The following is a 19,946-nucleotide window of genomic DNA, read 5'->3' as shown; positions in this document are numbered from 1 at the left end:
ACTACAGCTGCCCTGCAGTGCTGGAACCACTCTCCCATCGCTGTAACAGAGGAGCCGATACTACAGTTGCACTGGTGGAACCCCTCCCCCATCGCTGTAACTTAGGAGCCGATACTACAGCTGCCCTGCAGTGCTGGACCCTCTCTCCCATCTCTGTAACTGAGGAGCCGATACTACAGCTGCCCTGCAGTGCTGGACCCTCTCTCTCATCACTGTAACTGAGGAGCCGATACTACAGATGCCCTGCAGTGCTGGAACCACTCTCCCATCACTGTAACTGAGGAGCCGATACTACAGATGCCCTGCAGTGCTGGAACCACTCTCCCATCACTGTAACTGAGGAGCCGATACTACAGATGCCCTGCAGTGCTGGAACCACTCTCCCATCACTGTAACTGAGGAGCCGATACTACAGATGCCCTGCAGTGCTGGAACCACTCTCCCATCACTGTAACTGAGGAGCCGATACTACAGCTGCCCTGCAGTGCTGGAACCACTCTCCCATCGCTGTAACTGAGGAGCCGATACTACAGCTGCACTGCAGTGCTGGACCCTCTCTCTCATCACTGTAACTGAGGAGCCGATACTACAGCTGCCCTGCAGTGCTGGAACCACTCTCCCATCACTGTAACTGAGGAGCCGATACTACAGCTGCCCTGCAGTGCTGGAACCACTCTCCCATCGCTGTAACTGAGGAGCCGATACTACAGCTGCACTGCAGTGCTGGAACCACTCTCCCATCGCTGTAACAGAGGAGCCGATACTACAGTTGCACTGGTGGAACCCCTCCCCCATCGCTGTAACTTAGGAGCCGATACTACAGCTGCCCTGCAGTGCTGGACCCTCTCTCCCATCTCTGTAACTGAGGAGCCGATACTACAGCTGCCCTGCAGTGCTGGACCCTCTCTCTCATCACTGTAACTGAGGAGCCGATACTACAGCTGCACTGCAGTGCTGGAACCACTCTCCCATCGCTGTAACTGAGGAGCCGATACTACAGCTGCACTGCAGTGCTGGAACCACTCTCCCATCGCTGTAACAGAGGAGCCGATACTACAGCTGCCCTGCAGTGCTGGAACCACTCTCCCATCACTGTAACTGAGGAGCCGATACTACAGATGCCCTGCAGTGCTGGAACCACTCTCCCATCACTGTAACTGAGGAGCCGATACTACAGCTGCCCTGCAGTGCTGGAACCACTCTCCCATCGCTGTAACTGAGGAGCCGATACTACAGCTGCAGTGGTAGACCCCCTGGATTACTGTCACTGGCAGAGGGTGCAGTACTAGAACCCCACTGAACACTGCAACAGTGGAGCCAGTACCATGGTTTCATTACATACACAGGCTCCCATACTCACTCACTGTTGTACCTTCCGACACACTCTTTATCTAGGGTTCCTTTAAGAAAGACTAGACTGGCAGTGACCAACAGGGGTGTTAGCCACGAGTCCGTGGGTGGCTCTCTCCTGCATATTGCCTCTCACCTCCTCCTCTAGGGTCTAAAAGCCTTATTCACAGCCCCTTGCAGAATCTCAGCATTCTGGTAAACCCTCGGAGGCCTTTTCACGCACTTTGCTGCTCACCTCCAACCTAAATCTCTGTGAGGCCTTTCCACTGTACCTTCTGTAGAGTCGCTCTAGTCTTCGCGGGTTGCGTAATGACGCAACGCGCGAAGACGAGAATCACGGAGCTACGCGCAGATTACAGCGGAGCGTCGGCGCGAGACACGCTCGGCGCTCTCCTTGCGAGTGATATATAAATAAAGCGTTTTCCCCCCTGAAAGCCTAGTCTGCCTCCTCATTGCTCCATCGACAGGAGCAACATAACACCTTCCTGCTCCCTGCCAAACCTAAACCCTTTGAGGCCCCTCCCCAGAAATAAAAGGTTTACAGACACTCTTAGCCATGGGATTACTCAACCAGGTCGCACCTTTCACTCCATCCAAGTGAGCCCGAGAGGCCTATCTACATCACACTATGTCTCCCCTCTCCCAACCCTCACCACGGAGGCATCGCTGCCGCTGGTGCAGTTCACTTCCGCCCTATGAATCCTAAGAGGCATCTGCAGCACCATGTGTTTCACCTTCACTCTTAACCCTGAGGGGCCTTCACCAGGTCCATGTCCCTCACCTGTCGCTGCGACATATCTCTGCTTACCTCCATCCAGGATGGCTTCATAGGACATCTCCAGCAGCAGGCGCAGCTGTGGGTCCATGGTGTGCGCCTGCTTTGGGTGGACTCCGAAAAAGGATGCGTCGAATTTGCTGATGTCTTTAAGTTTTCCATTTCTCAGGGGAAGCCCATAGAGTCCTAAAAGAAGAGACATTTTGATATAACGCACACTGCCAGACCAGTTCCCTATCAGTGGCTGGAAAGTTCAATCAGAAGATGTCACCACTGACTGGCACCTTCTCACACCGCCCACTACTGTGACTAAAACCTCAGGTGGGAGCAGGCAAGTGAAAACCACCTGCCCATTCAATCTTTGGCCCCTCTGTGAAGCACACCAAGAACCAGGCATGGAAGGAGCGGTGAGCGTCAGAGAGGCAGAACGTGGTTGCTGTACGTGCACACATTAGCCAGTGTCGGTGTGAGACACAAAAGCTTGGGTTGTGTGACGTGCGTGCAGCTCCGGTGCATCTTACTGATTCTTCCCTGCGTGGGCTGCAGGGTGCAGATACGATATTTTTTAAATATGCAGATGTCTGTGTAAAAAGGAGCACTGACAGAGTCAACAGGTTTTGCATTTGTAATGTGCCTGCGCATACATGTGCACTACATATGGACGCACTCAAACCAACACACCCACTAACACCCTTTCTCAGAACATCGAAGAGACAAAAAGCCGCTCCTGGACAGGGACCAATAAACGTCCAGGCATCAAAGCACACAGACCAACAGTCACACATAGCCCTGTTCAACACAGGCACACCAGCTAAGCACAGCATAATGTGCAACAGGAACACAAGGTGATGCACATCAGGAGGGTGCATGGTGACATGCTGCAGCGAAGTACAGGATAATGTACACCTGGGGACACAAGTGATCCACCTCTGGTGCCTGCCTGATGATGTGCAAGAAAGGTGCGAAGAATGATATCCCGTAGTCAAACACTGGGTGAGGTGCCTGAGTGAGTGAGTGAGTGAGTGCACCAGGGGACACTGGGTGATGTACATCAGGAGGGTGCATGGTGACATGCTGCAGCGAAGTACAGGATAATGTACACCTGGGGACACAAGTGATCCACCTCTGGTGCCTGCCTGATGATGTGCAACAAAGGTGCGAGGAGTGATATCCCGTAGTCAAACACTGGGTGAGGTGCCTGAGTGAGTGAGTGCACCAGGGGACACTGGGTGATGTACATCAAGAGGGCGCATGGTGACATGCTGCAGTGAAGTACAGGATAATGTACACCTGGGGACACAAGTGATCCACCTCTGATGCCTGCTTGATGTTGTGCATGAAAGGTGCGCTGAGTGATATCCCGCAGTCCAACACTGGGTGAGGTACCTGAGTGAGTGAGTGAGTGCACCAGGGGACACTGGGTGATGTACATCAAGAGGGCGCATGGTGACATGCTGCAGCGAAGTACAGGATAATGTACTCCTGGGGACACAAGTGATCCACCTCTGATGCCTGCCTGATGATGTGCAACAAAGGTGCGAGGAGTGATATCTCTAGTCAAACACTGGGGGAGGTGCCTGAGTGAGTGAGTGCACCAGGGGACACTGGGTGATGTACATCAAGAGGGCGCATGGTGACATGCTGCAGTGAAGTACAGGATAATGTACACCTGGGGACACAAGTGATCCACCTCTGATGCCTGCTTGATGTTGTGCATGAAAGGTGCGCTGAGTGATATCCCGTAGTCAAACACTGGGTGAGGTGCCTGAGTGAGTGAGTGCACCAGGGGACACTGGGTGATGTACATCAAGAGGGCGCATGGTGACATGCTGCAGTGAAGTACAAGATAATGTACACCTGGGGACACAAGTGATCCACCTCTGATGCCTGCCTGATGATGTGCAACAAAGGTGCTAGGAATGATATCTCTAGTCAAACACTGGGCGAGGTGCCTGAGTGAGTGAGTGCACCAGGGGACACTGGGTGATGTTCATCAAGAGGGCACATGGTGACATGCTGCAGCGAAGTACAGGATAATGTACACCTGGGGACACAAGTGATCCACCTCTGGTGCCTGCTTGATGATGTGCATGAAAGGTGCGCTGAGTGATATCCCGTAGTCAAACACTGGGTGAGATGCCTGAGTGAGTGCCCCAGGGGACACTGGGTGATGTACATCAAGAGGGAGCATGGTGACATGCTGCAGCGAAGAACAGGATAATGTACTCCTGGGGACACAAGTGATCCACCTCTGATGCCTGCCTGATGATGTGCAACAAAGGTGCGAGGAGTGATATCTCTAGTCAAACACTGGGTGAGGTGCCTGAGTGAGTGAGTGCACCAGGGGACACTGGGTGATGCACATCAGGAGGGCGCATGGTGACATGCTGCAGTGAAGTACAGGATAATGTACACCTGGGGACACAAGTGATCCACCTCTGGTGCATGCCTGATGATGCGCAAGAAAGGTGCGCTGAGTGATATCCCGTAGTCAAACACTGGGTGAGGTGCCTGAGTGAGTGAGTGCACCAGGGGACACTGGGTGATGTATTTCAAGAGGGTGCATGGTGACATGCTGCAGCGAAGCACAGTATAATGTACACCTGGGGACACAAGTGATCCACCACTGATGCCTGCTTGATGTTGTGCATGAAAGGTGCGCTGAGTGATACCCCGTAGTCAAACACTCGGTGAGGTGCCTGAGTGAGTGAGTGCACCAGGGGACACTGGGTGATGTACATCAAGAGGGCGCATGGTGACATGCTGCAGTGAAGTATAGGATAATGTACACCTGGGGACACAAGTGATCCACCTCTGGTGCCTGCCTGATGCTGTGCAAGAAAGGTGCGCTGAGTGATATCCCGTAGTCAAACACTGGGTGAGGTGCCTGAGTGAGTGAGTGAGTGCACCAGGGGACACTGGGTGATGTACATCAAGAGGGCGCATGATGACATGCTGCAGTGAAGTACAAGATAATGTACACCTGGGGACACAAGTGATCCACCTCTGATGCCTGCCTGATGATGTGCAACAAAGGTGCTAGGAATGATATCTCTAGTCAAGCACTGGGCGAGGTGCCTGAGTGAGTGAGTGCACCAGGGGAAACTGGGTGATGTACATCAAGAGGGCACATGGTGACATGCTGCAGCGAAGTACAGGATAATGTACACCTGGTGACACAAGTGATCCACCTCTGGTGCCTGCTTGATGATGTGCATGAAAGGTGCGCTGAGTGATATCCCGTAGTCAAACACTGGGTGAGATGCCTGAGTGAGTGAGTGAGTGAGTGAGTGCCCCAGGGGACACTGGGTGATGTACATCAAGAGGGCGCATGGTGACATGCTGCAGCGAAGTACAGGATAATGTACTCCTGGGGACACAAGTGATCCACCTCTGATGCCTGCCTGATGATGTGCAACAAAGGTGCTAGGAATGATATCTCTAGTCAAACACTGGGCGAGGTGCCTGAGTGAGTGAGTGCACCAGGGGACACTGGGTGATGCACATCAGGAGGGCGCATGGTGACATGCTGCAGTGAAGTACAGGATAATCTACACCTGGGGACACAAGTGATCCACCTCTGGTGCATGCCTGATGATGTGCAAGAAAGGTGCGCTGAGTGATATCCCGTAGTCAAACACTGGGTGAGGTGCCTGAGTGAGTGAGTTAGTGCACCAGGGGACACTTGGTGATGTATTTCAAGAGGGCGCATGGTGAAATGCTGCAGCGAAGCACAGGATAATGTACACCTGGGGACACAAGTGATCCACCTCTGATGCCTGCTTGATGTTGTGCATGAAAAGTGCGCTGAGTGATACCCCGTAGTCAAACACTCGGTGAGGTGCCTGAGTGAGTGAGTGCACCAGGGGACACTGGGTGATGTACATCAAGAGGGCGCATGGTGACATGCTGCAGTGAAGTATAGGATAATGTACACCTGGGGACATAAGTGATCCACCTCTGGTGCCTGCCTGATGATGTGCAAGAAAGGTGCGAAGAGTGATATCCCGTAGTCAAACACTGGGTGAGGTGCCTGAGTGAGTGATTGCACCAGGGGACACTGGGTGATGTGCATCAAGAGGGCGCATGGTGACATGCTGCAGTGAAGTATAGGGTAATGTACACCTGGGGACACTAGTGATCCACCTCTGGTGCATGCCTGATGATGTGCATGAAAGGTGCGCTGAGTGATATCCCTTAGTCAAACACTGGGTGAGGTGCCTGAGTGAGTGAGTGAGTGCACCAGGGGACACTGGGTGATGTACATCAAGAGGGCACATGGTGACATGCTGCAGCGAAGTACAGGATAATGTACACCTGGGGACACAAGTGATCCACCTCTGATGCCTGCTTGATGTTATGCATGAAAGGTGTGCTGAGTGATACCCCGTAGTCAAACACTGGGTGAGGTGCCTGAGTGAGTGAGTGCACCAGGGGACACTGGGTGGTGTGCATCAAGAGGGCGCATGGTGACATGCTGCAGTGAAGTATAGGATAATGTACACCTGGGGACACAAGTGATCCACCTCTGATGCCTGCTTGATGTTGTGCATGAAAGGTGCGCTGAGTGATATCCCGCAGTCCAACACTGGGTGAGGTGCCTGAGTGAGTGAGTGCACCAGAGGACACTGGGTGATGTGCATCAAGAGGGCGCATGGTGACATGCTGACGTGAAGTACAGGATAATGTACACCTGGGGACACAAGTGATCCACCTCTGATGCCTGCCTGATGATGTGCAACAAAGGTGCGAGGAGTGATATCTCTAGTCAAACACTGGATGAGGTGCATGAGTGAGTGAGTGAGTGCACCAGGGGACACTGGGTGATGTGCATCAAAAGGGCGCTTGGTGACATGCTGCAGCGAAGTACAGGATAATGTACACCTGGGGACACAAGTGATCCACCTCTGATGCCTGCATGATGATGTGCAACAAAGGTGCGAGGAGTGATATCCCGTAGTCAAACACTGGGTGAGGTGCCTGAGTGAGTGAGTGCACCAGGGGACACTGGGTGATGTGCATCAAGAGGGCGCATGGTGACATGCTGCAGCGAAGTACAGGATAATGTACACCTGGGGACACAAGTGATCCACCTCTGGTGCATGCCTGATGATGGTCATGAAAGGTGCGAGGAGCGATATCTCTAGTCAAACACTGGGTGAGGTGCCTGAGTGAGTGAGTGAGTGCACCAGGGGACACTGGGTGATGTACATCAAGAGGGCACATAGTGACATGCTGCAGCGAAGTACAGGATAATGTACACCTGGGGACACAAGTGATCCACCTCTGATGCCTGCTTGATGTTGTGCATGAAAGGTGCGCTGAGTGATACCCCGTAGTCAAACACTGGGTGAGGTGACTGAGTGAGTGAGTGCACCAGGGGACACTGGGTGATGTGCATCAAGAGGGCGCATTAGACATGCTGCAGTAAAGTATAGGATAATGTACACCTGGGGACACAAGTGATCCACCTCTGATGCCTGCTTGATGTTGTGCATGAAAGGTGCGCTGAGTGATATCCCGCAGTCCAACACTGGGTGAGGTGCCTGAGTGAGTGCACCAGAGGACACTGGGTGATGTGCATCAAGAGGGCGCATGGTGACATGCTGCAGTGAAGTACAGGATAATGTACACCTGGGGACACAAGTGATCCACCTCTGATGCCTGCCTGATGATGTGCAACAAAGGTGCGAGGAGTGATATCTCTAGTCAAACACTGGGTGAGGTGCCTGAGTGAGTGAGTGAGTGCACCAGGGGACACTGGGTGATGTGCATCAAGAGGGCGCATGGTGACATGCTGCAGCGAAGTACAGGATAATGTACACCTGGGGACACAAGTGATCCACCTCTGGTGCATGCATGCCTGATGATGTGCATGAAAGGCGCGCTGAGTGATATCCCGTAGTCAAACACTGGGTGAGGTGCCTGAGTGAGTGAGTGCACCAGGGGACACTGGGTGATGTACATCAAGAGGGCGCATGGTGACATGCTGCAGTGAAGTACAAGATAATGTACACCTGGGGACACAAGTGATCCACCTCTGATGCCTGCCTGATGATGTGCAACAAAGGTGCTAGGAATGATATCTCTAGTCAAACACTGGGCGAGGTGCCTGAGTGAGTGAGTGCACCAGGGGACACTGGGTGATGTACATCAAGAGGGCACATGGTGACATGCTGCAGCGAAGTACAGGATAATGTACACCTGGGGACACAAGTGATCCACCTCTGGTGCATGCATGCCTGATGATGTGCATGAAAGGCGCGCTGAGTGATATCCCGTAGTCAAACACTGGGTGAGGTGCCTGAGTGAGTGAGTGCACCAGGGGACACTGGGTGATGTACATCAAGAGGGCGCATGGTGACATGCTGCAGTGAAGTACAAGATAATGTACACCTGGGGACACAAGTGATCCACCTCTGATGCCTGCCTGATGATGTGCAACAAAGGTGCTAGGAATGATATCTCTAGTCAAACACTGGGCGAGGTGCCTGAGTGAGTGAGTGCACCAGGGGACACTGGGTGATGTACATCAAGAGGGCACATGGTGACATGCTGCAGCGAAGTACAGGATAATGTACACCTGGGGACACAAGTGATCCACCTCTGGTGCCTGCTTGATGATGTGCATGAAAGGTGCGCTGAGTGATATCCCGTAGTCAAACACTGGGTGAGGTGCCTGAGTGAGTGAGTGAGTGCACCAGGGGACACTGGGTGATGTACATCAAGAGGGCGTATGGTGACATGCTGCAGCGAAGTACAGGATAATGTACACCTGGGGACACAAGTGATACACCTCTGATGCCTGCTTGATGATGTGCATGAAAGGTGCCCTGAGTGATATCCCGTAGTCAAATACTGGGTGAAGTGCCTGAGTGAGTGAGTGCACCAGGGGATACTGGGTGATGTACTTTTGAGAGACCCGGGGCTGTCTGCAGTATGGAACTAGGATGGCGTGGAGCAGTGGCCTAAAGTTTTTTTTAGTTCTGGCTTTACAAATGTCTACATGAGTTATTTTGACCAGTTCTATAAATTATACAGATAGTGTGCTTTGGCCGTCCAGAGGAGTAATTCTATCTCACCTCATGTTATTGGCTATTCAGTGTATCATGATGCCTCCTATAGAGTGCTTGCCTTGCAATGAATGATGGACTAATTCACATCAGAAAACGTACACTGCATCATTGCATATTACGTTCTTTATATCATAGACACATGCCACACAGACAGAAATATGTTTTTTGATTTTTCCATAACAGCAGTGTTTTTATGTTTAATCAGTACTCAAAATGCAAGCCAAACACATTGGCGTTGAAAGTGCTTGTTTAATTTTTGATTATTTACAGTTTAAAAAAGACACCAATACAATATTCCCATATATAAACCTTGCAGGTAACAATTGCTGTGATTAGCCTAATGCACAATCAAACATCCATCAAAATCCAAAAATATTATGTTGATTAAAATTGTTCCATGCCGATGCTATACTGCTGGATACACAATTAATGCCCCTCCCCTCATGCAAGCAGCCTGCTCATAGTAGATCCCAATCAGCAGCACCACCTATTGCACAGCGGCTGCTGCAGAGCCCCTGGGCCTTGTTCAAAATGCAGCGAGGTGCACCCCCTTTTTCCATCCGCCAAGATGAACACGAGTGTTAGCAGCACTGTGGGCCACAGGGTGATGTACAACAGGGTATATGCTGATGTACAATAGGGAGAAACAATATCGTGGCCCATTTCATGTGACAGATTCAGTGAGTCCTGTTCATTTGTCCAGCATTTTGCACGCTGGGATTTTCATGTTAATTTTTGTTATAAAACTTTAAGTGTAAGATTGTAAACCCCTGCTGGGTAAAAAATCTGAACTGGCTTGAGGTGTCACACATTCGCGAGTGCACTTATCACCCATGTGCGTGAAGGAAAACATTTAAAACTTATATTTTCTCTCAATCATATTGACATTTTTTTTAAACTATCCTGTGTTCTCTATATTGTTAGTGTCCTCCTTTCGAAATAAGTAAATACATTTTAAGGATAGATTAAATATATTTTCTTTGACTGCTCTTCTCTTAAACCTTGTCAAAGCCAGTGTCTACGCTTCGTTTCAGGGGCAAATGATTTGAGCTTTGTAACAGCGCGTGTAGGAGTAACCTCACGCAAAGGAACTTCTTGTGTAAAATAATCTGCGCGAAGACTGCATTTCTATTTACCAGTCTGATAACGAAAACATGACACTCAAAATCAACTCGGGGAAAGAGCAAGACACACTTTCTTAACCACGTCTTTTGTATGCCTCCCACACACAATCACAGAGCCAGAAGTACGTCACATCTACCACGGTCACTTTCTACATTTTTAAAGGGATTTGGTTTACTAATGGCACAAGAGGCATTCACAAATCTATATCAAAAAGTATGTCCTTAAAGAGAAGAGTATCGTTGGAGGAGTGAGTTGCTGCTCGACTCCTTGAATCGAAGACTCAAATCAGCCTGTATCACAGCCAGCTCTAGGAACTAGGGGCTCCGGGGACTAGGCCCTTGGAGTGCGAGAAACAGGTCACAGATAATGTAACATGTCGGCCGTCCTGCCAGTTTGTTTGAGGTCTAGGGCTACCTAGGGTTAGGAAGTGTAGATGTGCACAAGTACACCTCAATGATCACTCCGAGGCAGGTGTAAGGGGGAAAGCACTTTATTTAATTACAAATATACTATGGGGAAGAGCGCCGGGCGTCTGCTAGAGATCGCGCTCTGCCGGGCTCTGACGCGCGCGAACAGCCGTTCGCGCATGCGCAGTCCCGCGTTGACTGCCGGCGCGTGTTACGTCACACGCATGCCGGTAGCGTCTAGAACGCTAACACCACATATCTCCCCTTTTTACACAAAGGATTTTGACAGTTCAATGTTCATCGTTATCTCACTCAAAGTCTCTGAGGTGTGAAGGTCTGACTACCATTCTCCCAGCGCGCGTGCGTCTTACCGGAGTGGAGGCTCCACGGACCACCTCAGGAGCGGGGCTCTCTACCTTTTCTCTCACTTGACCATGTCCCAATCTCCCAGGTGTCGATTCTTCCCTTGCTGGTGTTCCCTTCACACTAGTCTTAACCAGATCTTCACTTTCCATGCACGCATCTCCACCTCCCAGACTTTCGTCCACTGACTCTCTTTCTTCAGTTCCTCCTTCTTGTCCTTGAACAGAAATGCAGTTGCCTTTCTCCTCCGGCCATTTCACAATCTTGTTTACCTTAGCCATGCGATCTTGAGACCACACCTTACCGTCACTAAGGAGGGCTGCTCTGCTGTACACTTCCTCCACTTGTAGAGGTGGGCTGTATTTACTTTCTCCCTTCTTCCTCAGTACTGCTTGTTTAACTCTCACCCATTCCCCTGTTTCCAACGTCGAGTTCTTCACTCTCTTCCTTTGATTGTAGTGGTCAGTGTACACTCTTTGGGCTTTCTCCAAGTTGTGCTGGACTACAGCAGGCGACCACTTACGGGTGATTGTTTTTTCTCTCCATACTACATTGTCCTTCGTGAACGGGTGCCTGCCTCTAAGGATTTGGAAGGGACTGTACCCTGTTGCAGTGGGAGTAATTCTATACGCCCACAGCATTCTTTGAATTTCTGTTTCCCAGTCTTTTCCTTGCATTATGGCAGCTTGAATTGACCCCATCAGAACTCGGTTAAACCTTTCCACCTGTCCATTGCTGGCTGGATGATACACTGAGGTGTGCTTGGACCTGATTCCGTTCCTCTCTGTGTATCTGTGCCACTTCTCTGATGTGAACTGCGGGCCATTGTCTGTCAATATAGTCCTTGGGATGCCTTCCCTTAGGAACACCGAGGTGAGGAATTTGATGACTACCTCCGAGTCCATTTCTTCCTGCACATGCACTTCTGGCCATTTGGAATACTTGTCCACCAGCACACACAAGTACTTGGCAGTTCCTTGTCCGTCTAATATCGGCCCTAGGATGTCGACAGCTAGATCTTCCCATGGATCACGGGGTTGTTCGAAACTGCCCAAAGCTGGCCTCAACGGTTTGAGCACCTTGTCTGACTCCTGGCATTGGTTGCAGTCCCTGACGTGTCTCTCGATCATGATATCCATTCCTGGCCACCACTACATCTGCTTCACCCTCGACTTGGTCTTCACTATGCCAAGGTGACCTTCATGCAGTTGGTTCAGCAATGTGGGGATCAGCTCTTCTGGGGATACCACCTTGTCCCCACGGTACAGAAATGTTCCTGAGTCACTCATGGATAACTCCTCTCTCACTTCGTACAGTTTCCTGGGCACCTCCTTTAGCTTTTTCTTTTCTGGCCACCCATTTACCAGGTACCTCTTGATTTCTTCCAAGGTCTCATCTTTTCTATATGCGTGTGCCCATTCTTGTATGCTGATCGCCTTCTCCATGTCTTCCATTACTGCTACCATTTCTTCATTCTCCTCTGCAGGCGTGGGTGCATCCTCCATGGCTGAGGCCCTGCTGAGATAATCCGCCACTTTGTTGCGTGTACCCAGGATGTACTCTACGTCATACATGTACTCTAATAGTTTGAGAGTCATTTTAGCAATCCGCGGGGTGGCCGTGGCATGTCCGCTTGAGGTTAGCACCTTGACCAGTGGCTTGTGGTCGGTTTGTAGGTGAAACCTCGTGCCCCACAGGAACTGCCAGAACTTTCCCATGGCTCATACAACCGCCAGCATCTCTTTCTCTATTACACTGAACTTCTGTTCAGTGTGTGACAGCGCTCTGGACGCAAAGCTGAGTGTTTCAACTGTATTGTTGTCTCTCTGTTGGGCGAGGACTGCTCCCAGGCCTTTTTCGCTGGCATCAGTGGTGAGGATGGTGACTCCTGTTGGGTCATGTCCCTGCAATGGTACGGCCTGGCTGATGTTCTCCTTCAGCTCTTCGAACTCCCTCTGAGCCTCGTCATCCCACTGGAACGACGCCTTGTCTCTTATCAGTTGTCGTAATCTGTGCGTTTTCGTTGCAAAGTGTTGGACGAATTTTCTGTAGTACTCGGCCATTCCTAGGAATGACCGTACTTCATCCTTGGTGTTAGGTGCTCTGGCCTGGTAGATTGCTCTCACATTGTCTTTCTTGGGCGTGATCCCTTGTCCGCTTATTTCGTGCCCCAGGTAGGTGACGGACGTCATTCCGAATCTGCACTTCTCCCATTCCGCCGGGAGTCCTCTTTCCTGTAAGACGCTCAGCACTTTGTCCAGCTTGGTGTCGTGGTCTTTACGATCCATCCCCATTACCAGGATGTCGTCCTGGAAATACTGGATGCCTTTGACATCTTTGAACAGGCGATGCATGAGCTTTTGGAATACCGCCGCGGCAGACGCCAGCCCGAAGGGCATCCGGTGGAACTGATAACAACCGTAGGGGGTGATGAAAGACGTCAGTTTCCTGCTGGACGGGTGTAGGTCGATCTGGTGGTATGCTGACGTGAGGTTAATGGTGGAGAACCATTTCACTCCCCTGGTTCCCGCCAGCATTTCTTCTATCCTAGGAAGGGGAAACTTCTCTACCACCAAGCATTTATTCAGCTCGCGCAAGTCCACACATAGGCGCACTTTGCCATTGGGTTTCCTGGCGACCACCAAGGGAGCCAACCACTCTGAGCTGTCGATCGGCTCAATGATCCCTTGTTCTTCCAGTCGAGACAGTTCTTGTTGGACCGCCTCCCTCACTGCAATGGGGACATTGCGGACCTTGTGGGACACTGGCTGGGAGTTTGCCCTGAGCACGATTTGATGCATGTACTTCTCCAGTTTGCCCACTTTGCCACCGAAGACGTTGGGAAATTCTCTTCTCACCCTTTCCAGGTCTGGCCATTGTTCACTGTCTGTCAGCAGCACCTGTTCTTTGCCTCCTGGGTCTAGCTTGATCCCCAAGTCTCCCTGGTCTCTCCATCCCAGCTGTTCTCCCTCTGAATTCGAACTTCAGGCTCCGGTATCGCACTATGGGGATCGGGTTGCTCGTGTACGACACTGGCCTGATGTCCGGTGGGTTTAGCTGTGGGCCCAGGCTCGGTCTGAATTCCTCTTCCCACACCGATCTCTGCACAATGGTGTACGGGGATCCAGAGTCAATCGCGATCCTGATTTTTACTCCTCCTATTAACATGTCTGCTCTCGGCTTGTCAGACCGCTGAGTGTCGATGCCTAGTACTTGCTCCTCGATGCACAACACTCCGTCGTCTTCGTCTGACTCCTCCTCGGCGCCTTCATCCTGCTGTTGGTGCGCTATGTATTTTACCATCGTCTTCTTCTCTTTCTTCCGACACACTTTCTCGTAGTGGCCAATCAGGCCGCAGAACATGCACTTCGCACGAAAAGCTGGGCAGCGTTTGTCTTGGGCTGCATGGTTCGCACTTCCACACCTATAGCACGTTGATTTGGTAAATGAGGACTGTTTTCCTGCTTGTCCCGGTTTTCCCGCCTATTTGCTGGTTCCGCGGTTGTCTCCCGGCGCCATGTTGTATCTATTCGATGGTTCCGTATCATCAATCTTGTTAACCATGACTCTTTGCGCACTGTCTTTTTTCGCGGCCTCTGCGCATCGCTTGGAGAGTTCAGCTTTTTTCACCATTGCAATTACTTCTTTCAATGTTGCCTCACCGTGAGCCCATAGCTTGCCCTGCACATTCCTGTTGGTGGTGTGCATTACTATCTGGTCCTTGATAAAGTCTTCTTCCAGTGCCCCGTACTTGCACGTGACTGCTAGTCTCCTCAAGGCTGCCACATAGTCGTCAACTGACTCTCCGCCGCCGTGTTTCCTTTGCTGAAAGTTGAACCTATCTATGGAGACGCATACAGCTGGGCGGTAATGGGCGTCTAGGTCATCTGAGGCCTGTTTGAAGACATCTGCGTCAACTGCTTGTAGTGGCGCCGTCGCAATGTTCTTGAACACCCTTATGCCCTCCGGGCCCAGGTTGTGCAGCAATATCCGTCTCCGTCTTGCGTGAGTGAATTCATCAGTTGATTCATCCTCCAGGGCTTCTAAGTAGTTTTTGAAGTACTCCCTCCAGTCCTCCCACTTCATCTGTGGTTCTCCTGGCCTGGGTAGGAACGGGATCGGTGCTGTGAGTGATGATGCTTGATTGCTCATCTTGACCTGTCTCTCTGGCCCTTCTTCCTGATTTCTGGGGCTGCCCGGCGCGCTATTGTTCCCTCCCTGACTTCTGGGGCTGCCAGGTGCGTTGGCGCTTTCTGCTTGCGGCGTCGTGGAGCAAGGTGCGCTCCCTCCTGCTCCCTCGTGGACACCCTTCTCAGCCAGGGCCCTTGGTGGGGGTGGTTGCGTGCTCCTACCGTGCTTCTGCGCAGGTTGCCTTGCTTCTAGGCTCTCCGACTGTCAATGCGCCTGATTTCCTCTCTGCGCCTCTGCCACGCTCTTCCCTTCGGTTTTGTAGCGCCTACGCTCTTTCCTCCTTATTCTGCAGGTAGGTGGCCTGGGTGATCTTTGTCCTGGGCTTCCCTGTGCCTCTACTTCCTTTGTCTCACCAGGTACTATTTCTACTATTATTATTTTTTTTTTTGTAGAGTGGACAGATCCCACTCCTTGTCGCCACTGTAGAGGTGCACAAGTACACCTCAATGATCACTCCGAGGCAGGTGTAAGGGGGGAAATCACTTTATTTAATTACAAATATACTATGGGGAAGAGCGCCGGGCGTCTGCTAGAGATCGCGCTCTGCCGGGCTCTGACGTGCGCGAACAGCCGTTCCCGCATGCGCTGTCCCGCGTTGACTGCCGGCGCGTGTTACGCCACACGCAGGCCGGTAGCGTCTAGAAAGCTAACACCACAGGAAGCAGCTGTGCTGTGCATGGAGCCTGCAAAAGCCAGGCGCCTGCAGGCAGGACATCTCTCTTCAAATGTTCAAGCAGAAGAAGGCTTGTGCTAGGCGGCCATCTTGGAGAGGGGTAAATGAAACGAAGATAATATGTTTGAAGTCCAATGTTCAACAGTAGCAAGTGAAAACGGTAATTGTCTGGCTGCATTAAAAAAGAAAAATATTTGACAGGAGGAACTGAAAGCCGAGTTAATGAAGGCATTAAATAAACATTGTGAGGAGAAAGCACACTGTGAATAAATTTACAGTGTAACCTAATATCCTGTTATTCAACTGTATAAAAGAAAAACAGAATGAGGAATGTTTAAATCAGTTTAGAAAAAGTAAGCAGCTTTAAACAAAACCCTCTAAATAATCCATCAGCCAAGAGAGTGCGTTAAAAAACCTCAAGCGTGAACAGCATAATTAACACATCGAACCAAACCCAAAGGACAAGGCTATTTAGACAAACTACATGATTAAAGTGACAATCAAAAGAGATGGGAAGTGAGTGGTGACCGATGACAGGCTTCATCAAGGGCATTACAGCAGCCAACTTAACGGTCTGCTCATTTGGCTACACCACCAAAGTAATTTTGGATCAAGACCCCCATCCGGCTGGAAAGTGAACAGCTCCAAAACCAGACATAAAACCCCATAACAGAAAGCAAGCGCTAACATTATATGAGAAACATGGAATGCAAGACGCCTTTCAAGAAAGTCGCAACCAACTCTCCAACCACCATCCCATCGATTAATGCAAAAAAAATATTTTAAAAGGCTACAATTTAAAAAAAAAATCAAGAAACGATTCTCAACCACAGCTACCATAATAGTAGAGAAGCGAAGACATGCACAGGCGTGTTTAACACACCTGAGACCAAGGCTTAAATCAAATGTTCGCTCAATCACTGAGTGTGACCGGAAGGTTACAGATATGAAGAAAGAGGTCGGAAGCTCAATCTTTCCCACAATAAATATATATTTTGAAAAAAGCTACAATCAGAATTCAGACAAATAACAGAGTGAGGTGGGTGGTGGGATTGTATAGGCAAACACCTACTATGTTGTTATCACAATAAAGCCCCTATGGGCAAAGCTTCCACTTTCAAAACAAATAAATAAATAACAAAACAAAGTGGCAAACAAGGAGCTTGTGATTATGATAAAGAAAACCAGGGACCTGAAAGAAATATACTTATAATCCAATGGCAAGGTGGATAAGGTGTAATGCAAGATCCACACGAGAGAATAACCTAATGCAGTGGAGGGTAAAAAGGTCAAGCGAAACCTTTAGCATGTTCCAAGAGACAACCAGCCAGAAACCATAAGAAACACCCGGTATGTCACCCGTCACCACAGTAAAAGCCTAGGACCATTCTTTTAATCTAAGGCAAGCAAAATGTGAGAGCGCACAACCAAGAACAGGAACAGATTCCACTAGTCTCCAGTATCATCACACACTTTCCACACCACCTTCTCTAACTCGACACCTTCGAAGGTAGAGTAGCGGAGAAACCTGGCAGAGAAGGTAAAGCCTCAAAACTACTAGTGAACGTTTACACATTATAGTGTATCAAGGCTAGGTTTCAAATACTGACTGTTTGGATTACAGTCCTTATGGAGACATCCCTACCTAAGGAGATAGCGCTCGAGCACTTGAGGCCAGCAATGACTCGCGAGAAACTAACCGGATATCCTGAAGTGGTAGCCAGCTGAAGACCCACTTCAAGCATCCCTTACTGTAGCAACGCCCAGCAATGGAGCAGGAGACATCAGGAGTATCTGGGAGATCACAAGTGCTTCATGGTCACCAGTAAGAAGTGACAGCAGCAAAGCCACAAACACAGCTGAGACCTTCAGTAACTGACACTGGAAAGAAGTGAGAGGGCGCTGAGTGCATGTGTGAGGGACAGAAACAGCAACGTTTGAGAGAAAGGAAAAGACAGTGAGAGGGGCATGTGTGAGGGAGGGAGAGAGTGGTGCGCGAGGATCCGAAAGAATGGTGTATAAGTGAATAGGAGTGAGAATGAGGTACGTCTGCATGAAACATTATCATGCCTGAGTGTGGCACGTTTTTGAAGACAGCGGTGTGTGTTTGTGAAATAGAGAAAAAGATACAGGAAGTGGTGTATGGATGACCTTCAGAGAAGTGCCTCCTTGTATGTGTGTGGAACAATTACGTGTGTGTGTGTGTCCGACAATGAGTGACATTTGTGAGAGACAGAGACTGATGAAGGTACTAGAGAGTGGGGGTCATAGAGGCAAAAGTGAGGGTCTTGTGTGTGAGGGTGTGTTATCCAAGAGTCTGACAAAGAGTGACAAGCGTGTGCTTGAGGGAAAGAACAGTGACGCAGGCCTGATGTCTGAGTAGCGCCTGGACACTCCGAGTACCCGCCTGCTGTAGAAAACTCATTAACATGGCATAACATTACATGTCTGGCGCCACTGGGCCCAACCTGTTATCCCGATGGGCTGGAAGAGCCGGGGCTAGCCCTCAGTTTTGTTGCGGATGGCTAGTCTAGCCCCACTTCTAGCCTGCAGCACTTTGGCACTATACGAATGAACAATGCAAAACAAATGGTTTTGAAGAGTGACTAGGAAGACCACCCTCGCTTCAAAATCATTTCTTTTTGCATTTGGGTGGTTCTCGACTCCTACAGGGTGGTCCCCAGCAGCATTGACCTTCAGGGCTTAGGGGGAGATGGGTCTGCTGTTGTCAGGCTCAGAGACTCTAATATATATTATATATAAAAAAAAAATATATATATATTTTTCCACAAAGAGTGAAAATATATATATATATATATATATATATTTATATATATACACATATATGTGTGTGTGTGTATATATACACGTGTGTATATCTATATATATCTTTATATATCTATATATGTAAAAGACTCTTCGAAAACAAAGTCATCTGTGTACATATACTTATGTGACCAGTCTGAATGATGTCACATTTGCCGAAGACCTGGTCGAGGAGGGAGCCAGGAACACAACAGTCCTTCCTGGCCGTGACTGTGGACGAGGTTTTCTCCCTGCATTATCCGCAGGATGTTCAGACTATCAGCCTCAGGCCGCGGCTGAGGGCTGATTACTGAAAGCCGGAACAGGCTGAGCAAGTGGCCTTAATCACTTGAGGCATTCCAGCCTTTGTTTCAAAGCTATGATCCCAACCCCAGCCTGCTGTGAAAAATAATAATAGTAATAATAAATAAAGCATTGTCAAGGCTAACCGGTCGTGCCTTTGGGACCTGTAGGACTTGCCAATGTTTTTTAGGTATGTTTTACAGCCTCCCCAGTGCTGTGCAGCATTGCTAAAGGAGAGAAAAAAAAACCTATGACGTGGCCAGAAGCTTCATGCCTAAAACGTCATGCTGGGGTGGGAAAAGAAACATGGAACGTGGGGTGGGAAAAGAACACGGAATGTGGGGTGGGGGAAGAAACACGGAATGTGGGGTGGGGGAAGAAACACGGAATGTGGGGTGGGGTGGGGAAGAAACACAGAAAGTGGGATGGGGAAGCACATGGAGGGCTGAGGCAGAAGCAATACGGATGACACGGGGAAGAGAAGCACACAGGTGAGAGGAAGCAACATGGAGCTGGGAGGAAGAAGCACATGGGCAAGTATACAACGTGTGGGGAGAAGCAAACGAGGGCGAGTGCGATAAGGAGGAGACGGGGTGAGAGCACATGGATGAGAGAGAGCAGCATGGAGCATGGAGGGGGAAGAGAAGTACACTGGGAAGACAACTGGAAAACACATACACTCTCTTGGAGTGCTTAATATAAGGAAAATAAAAGACGTGTCTGAAATTTAAGCATTTAAAGGATACAAGTAATAAAGCCGTGCAGTGTAAGGGGTATTTGTGTGCCATCTGCATAGTCATTGCATGTGAGCTGAAATTAATTGATTATTGCCAGTAATTACTTCATGTAGATGTTGTAAAGCATGGGTGAGATGACAG

General features: G+C 49.9%; 1 protein-coding gene across 1 annotated transcript in view; it reads right to left on the bottom strand.

Annotated features, from left to right (window-relative positions):
• FASN (fatty acid synthase) overlaps nt 1-19,946 on the bottom strand; it is a 160,728-nt gene that overhangs the window by 99,494 nt on the left and 41,288 nt on the right. The window contains exon 3 of the mRNA XM_078653765.1: nt 2,159-2,311. Within this exon, the coding sequence (XP_078509891.1) occupies nt 2,159-2,311 (153 nt within the window). The remainder of the gene's footprint in view (nt 1-2,158; nt 2,312-19,946) is intronic.

The sequence above is a fragment of the Lissotriton helveticus genome, chromosome 7 (assembly GCF_964261635.1).
Source record: "Lissotriton helveticus chromosome 7, aLisHel1.1, whole genome shotgun sequence".
Classification (NCBI taxonomy): domain Eukaryota; kingdom Metazoa; phylum Chordata; class Amphibia; order Caudata; family Salamandridae; genus Lissotriton; species Lissotriton helveticus.
The sequence above is the reverse complement of the archived record's forward strand: the minus strand, read 5'-3'. Positions and strand labels throughout refer to the sequence as shown.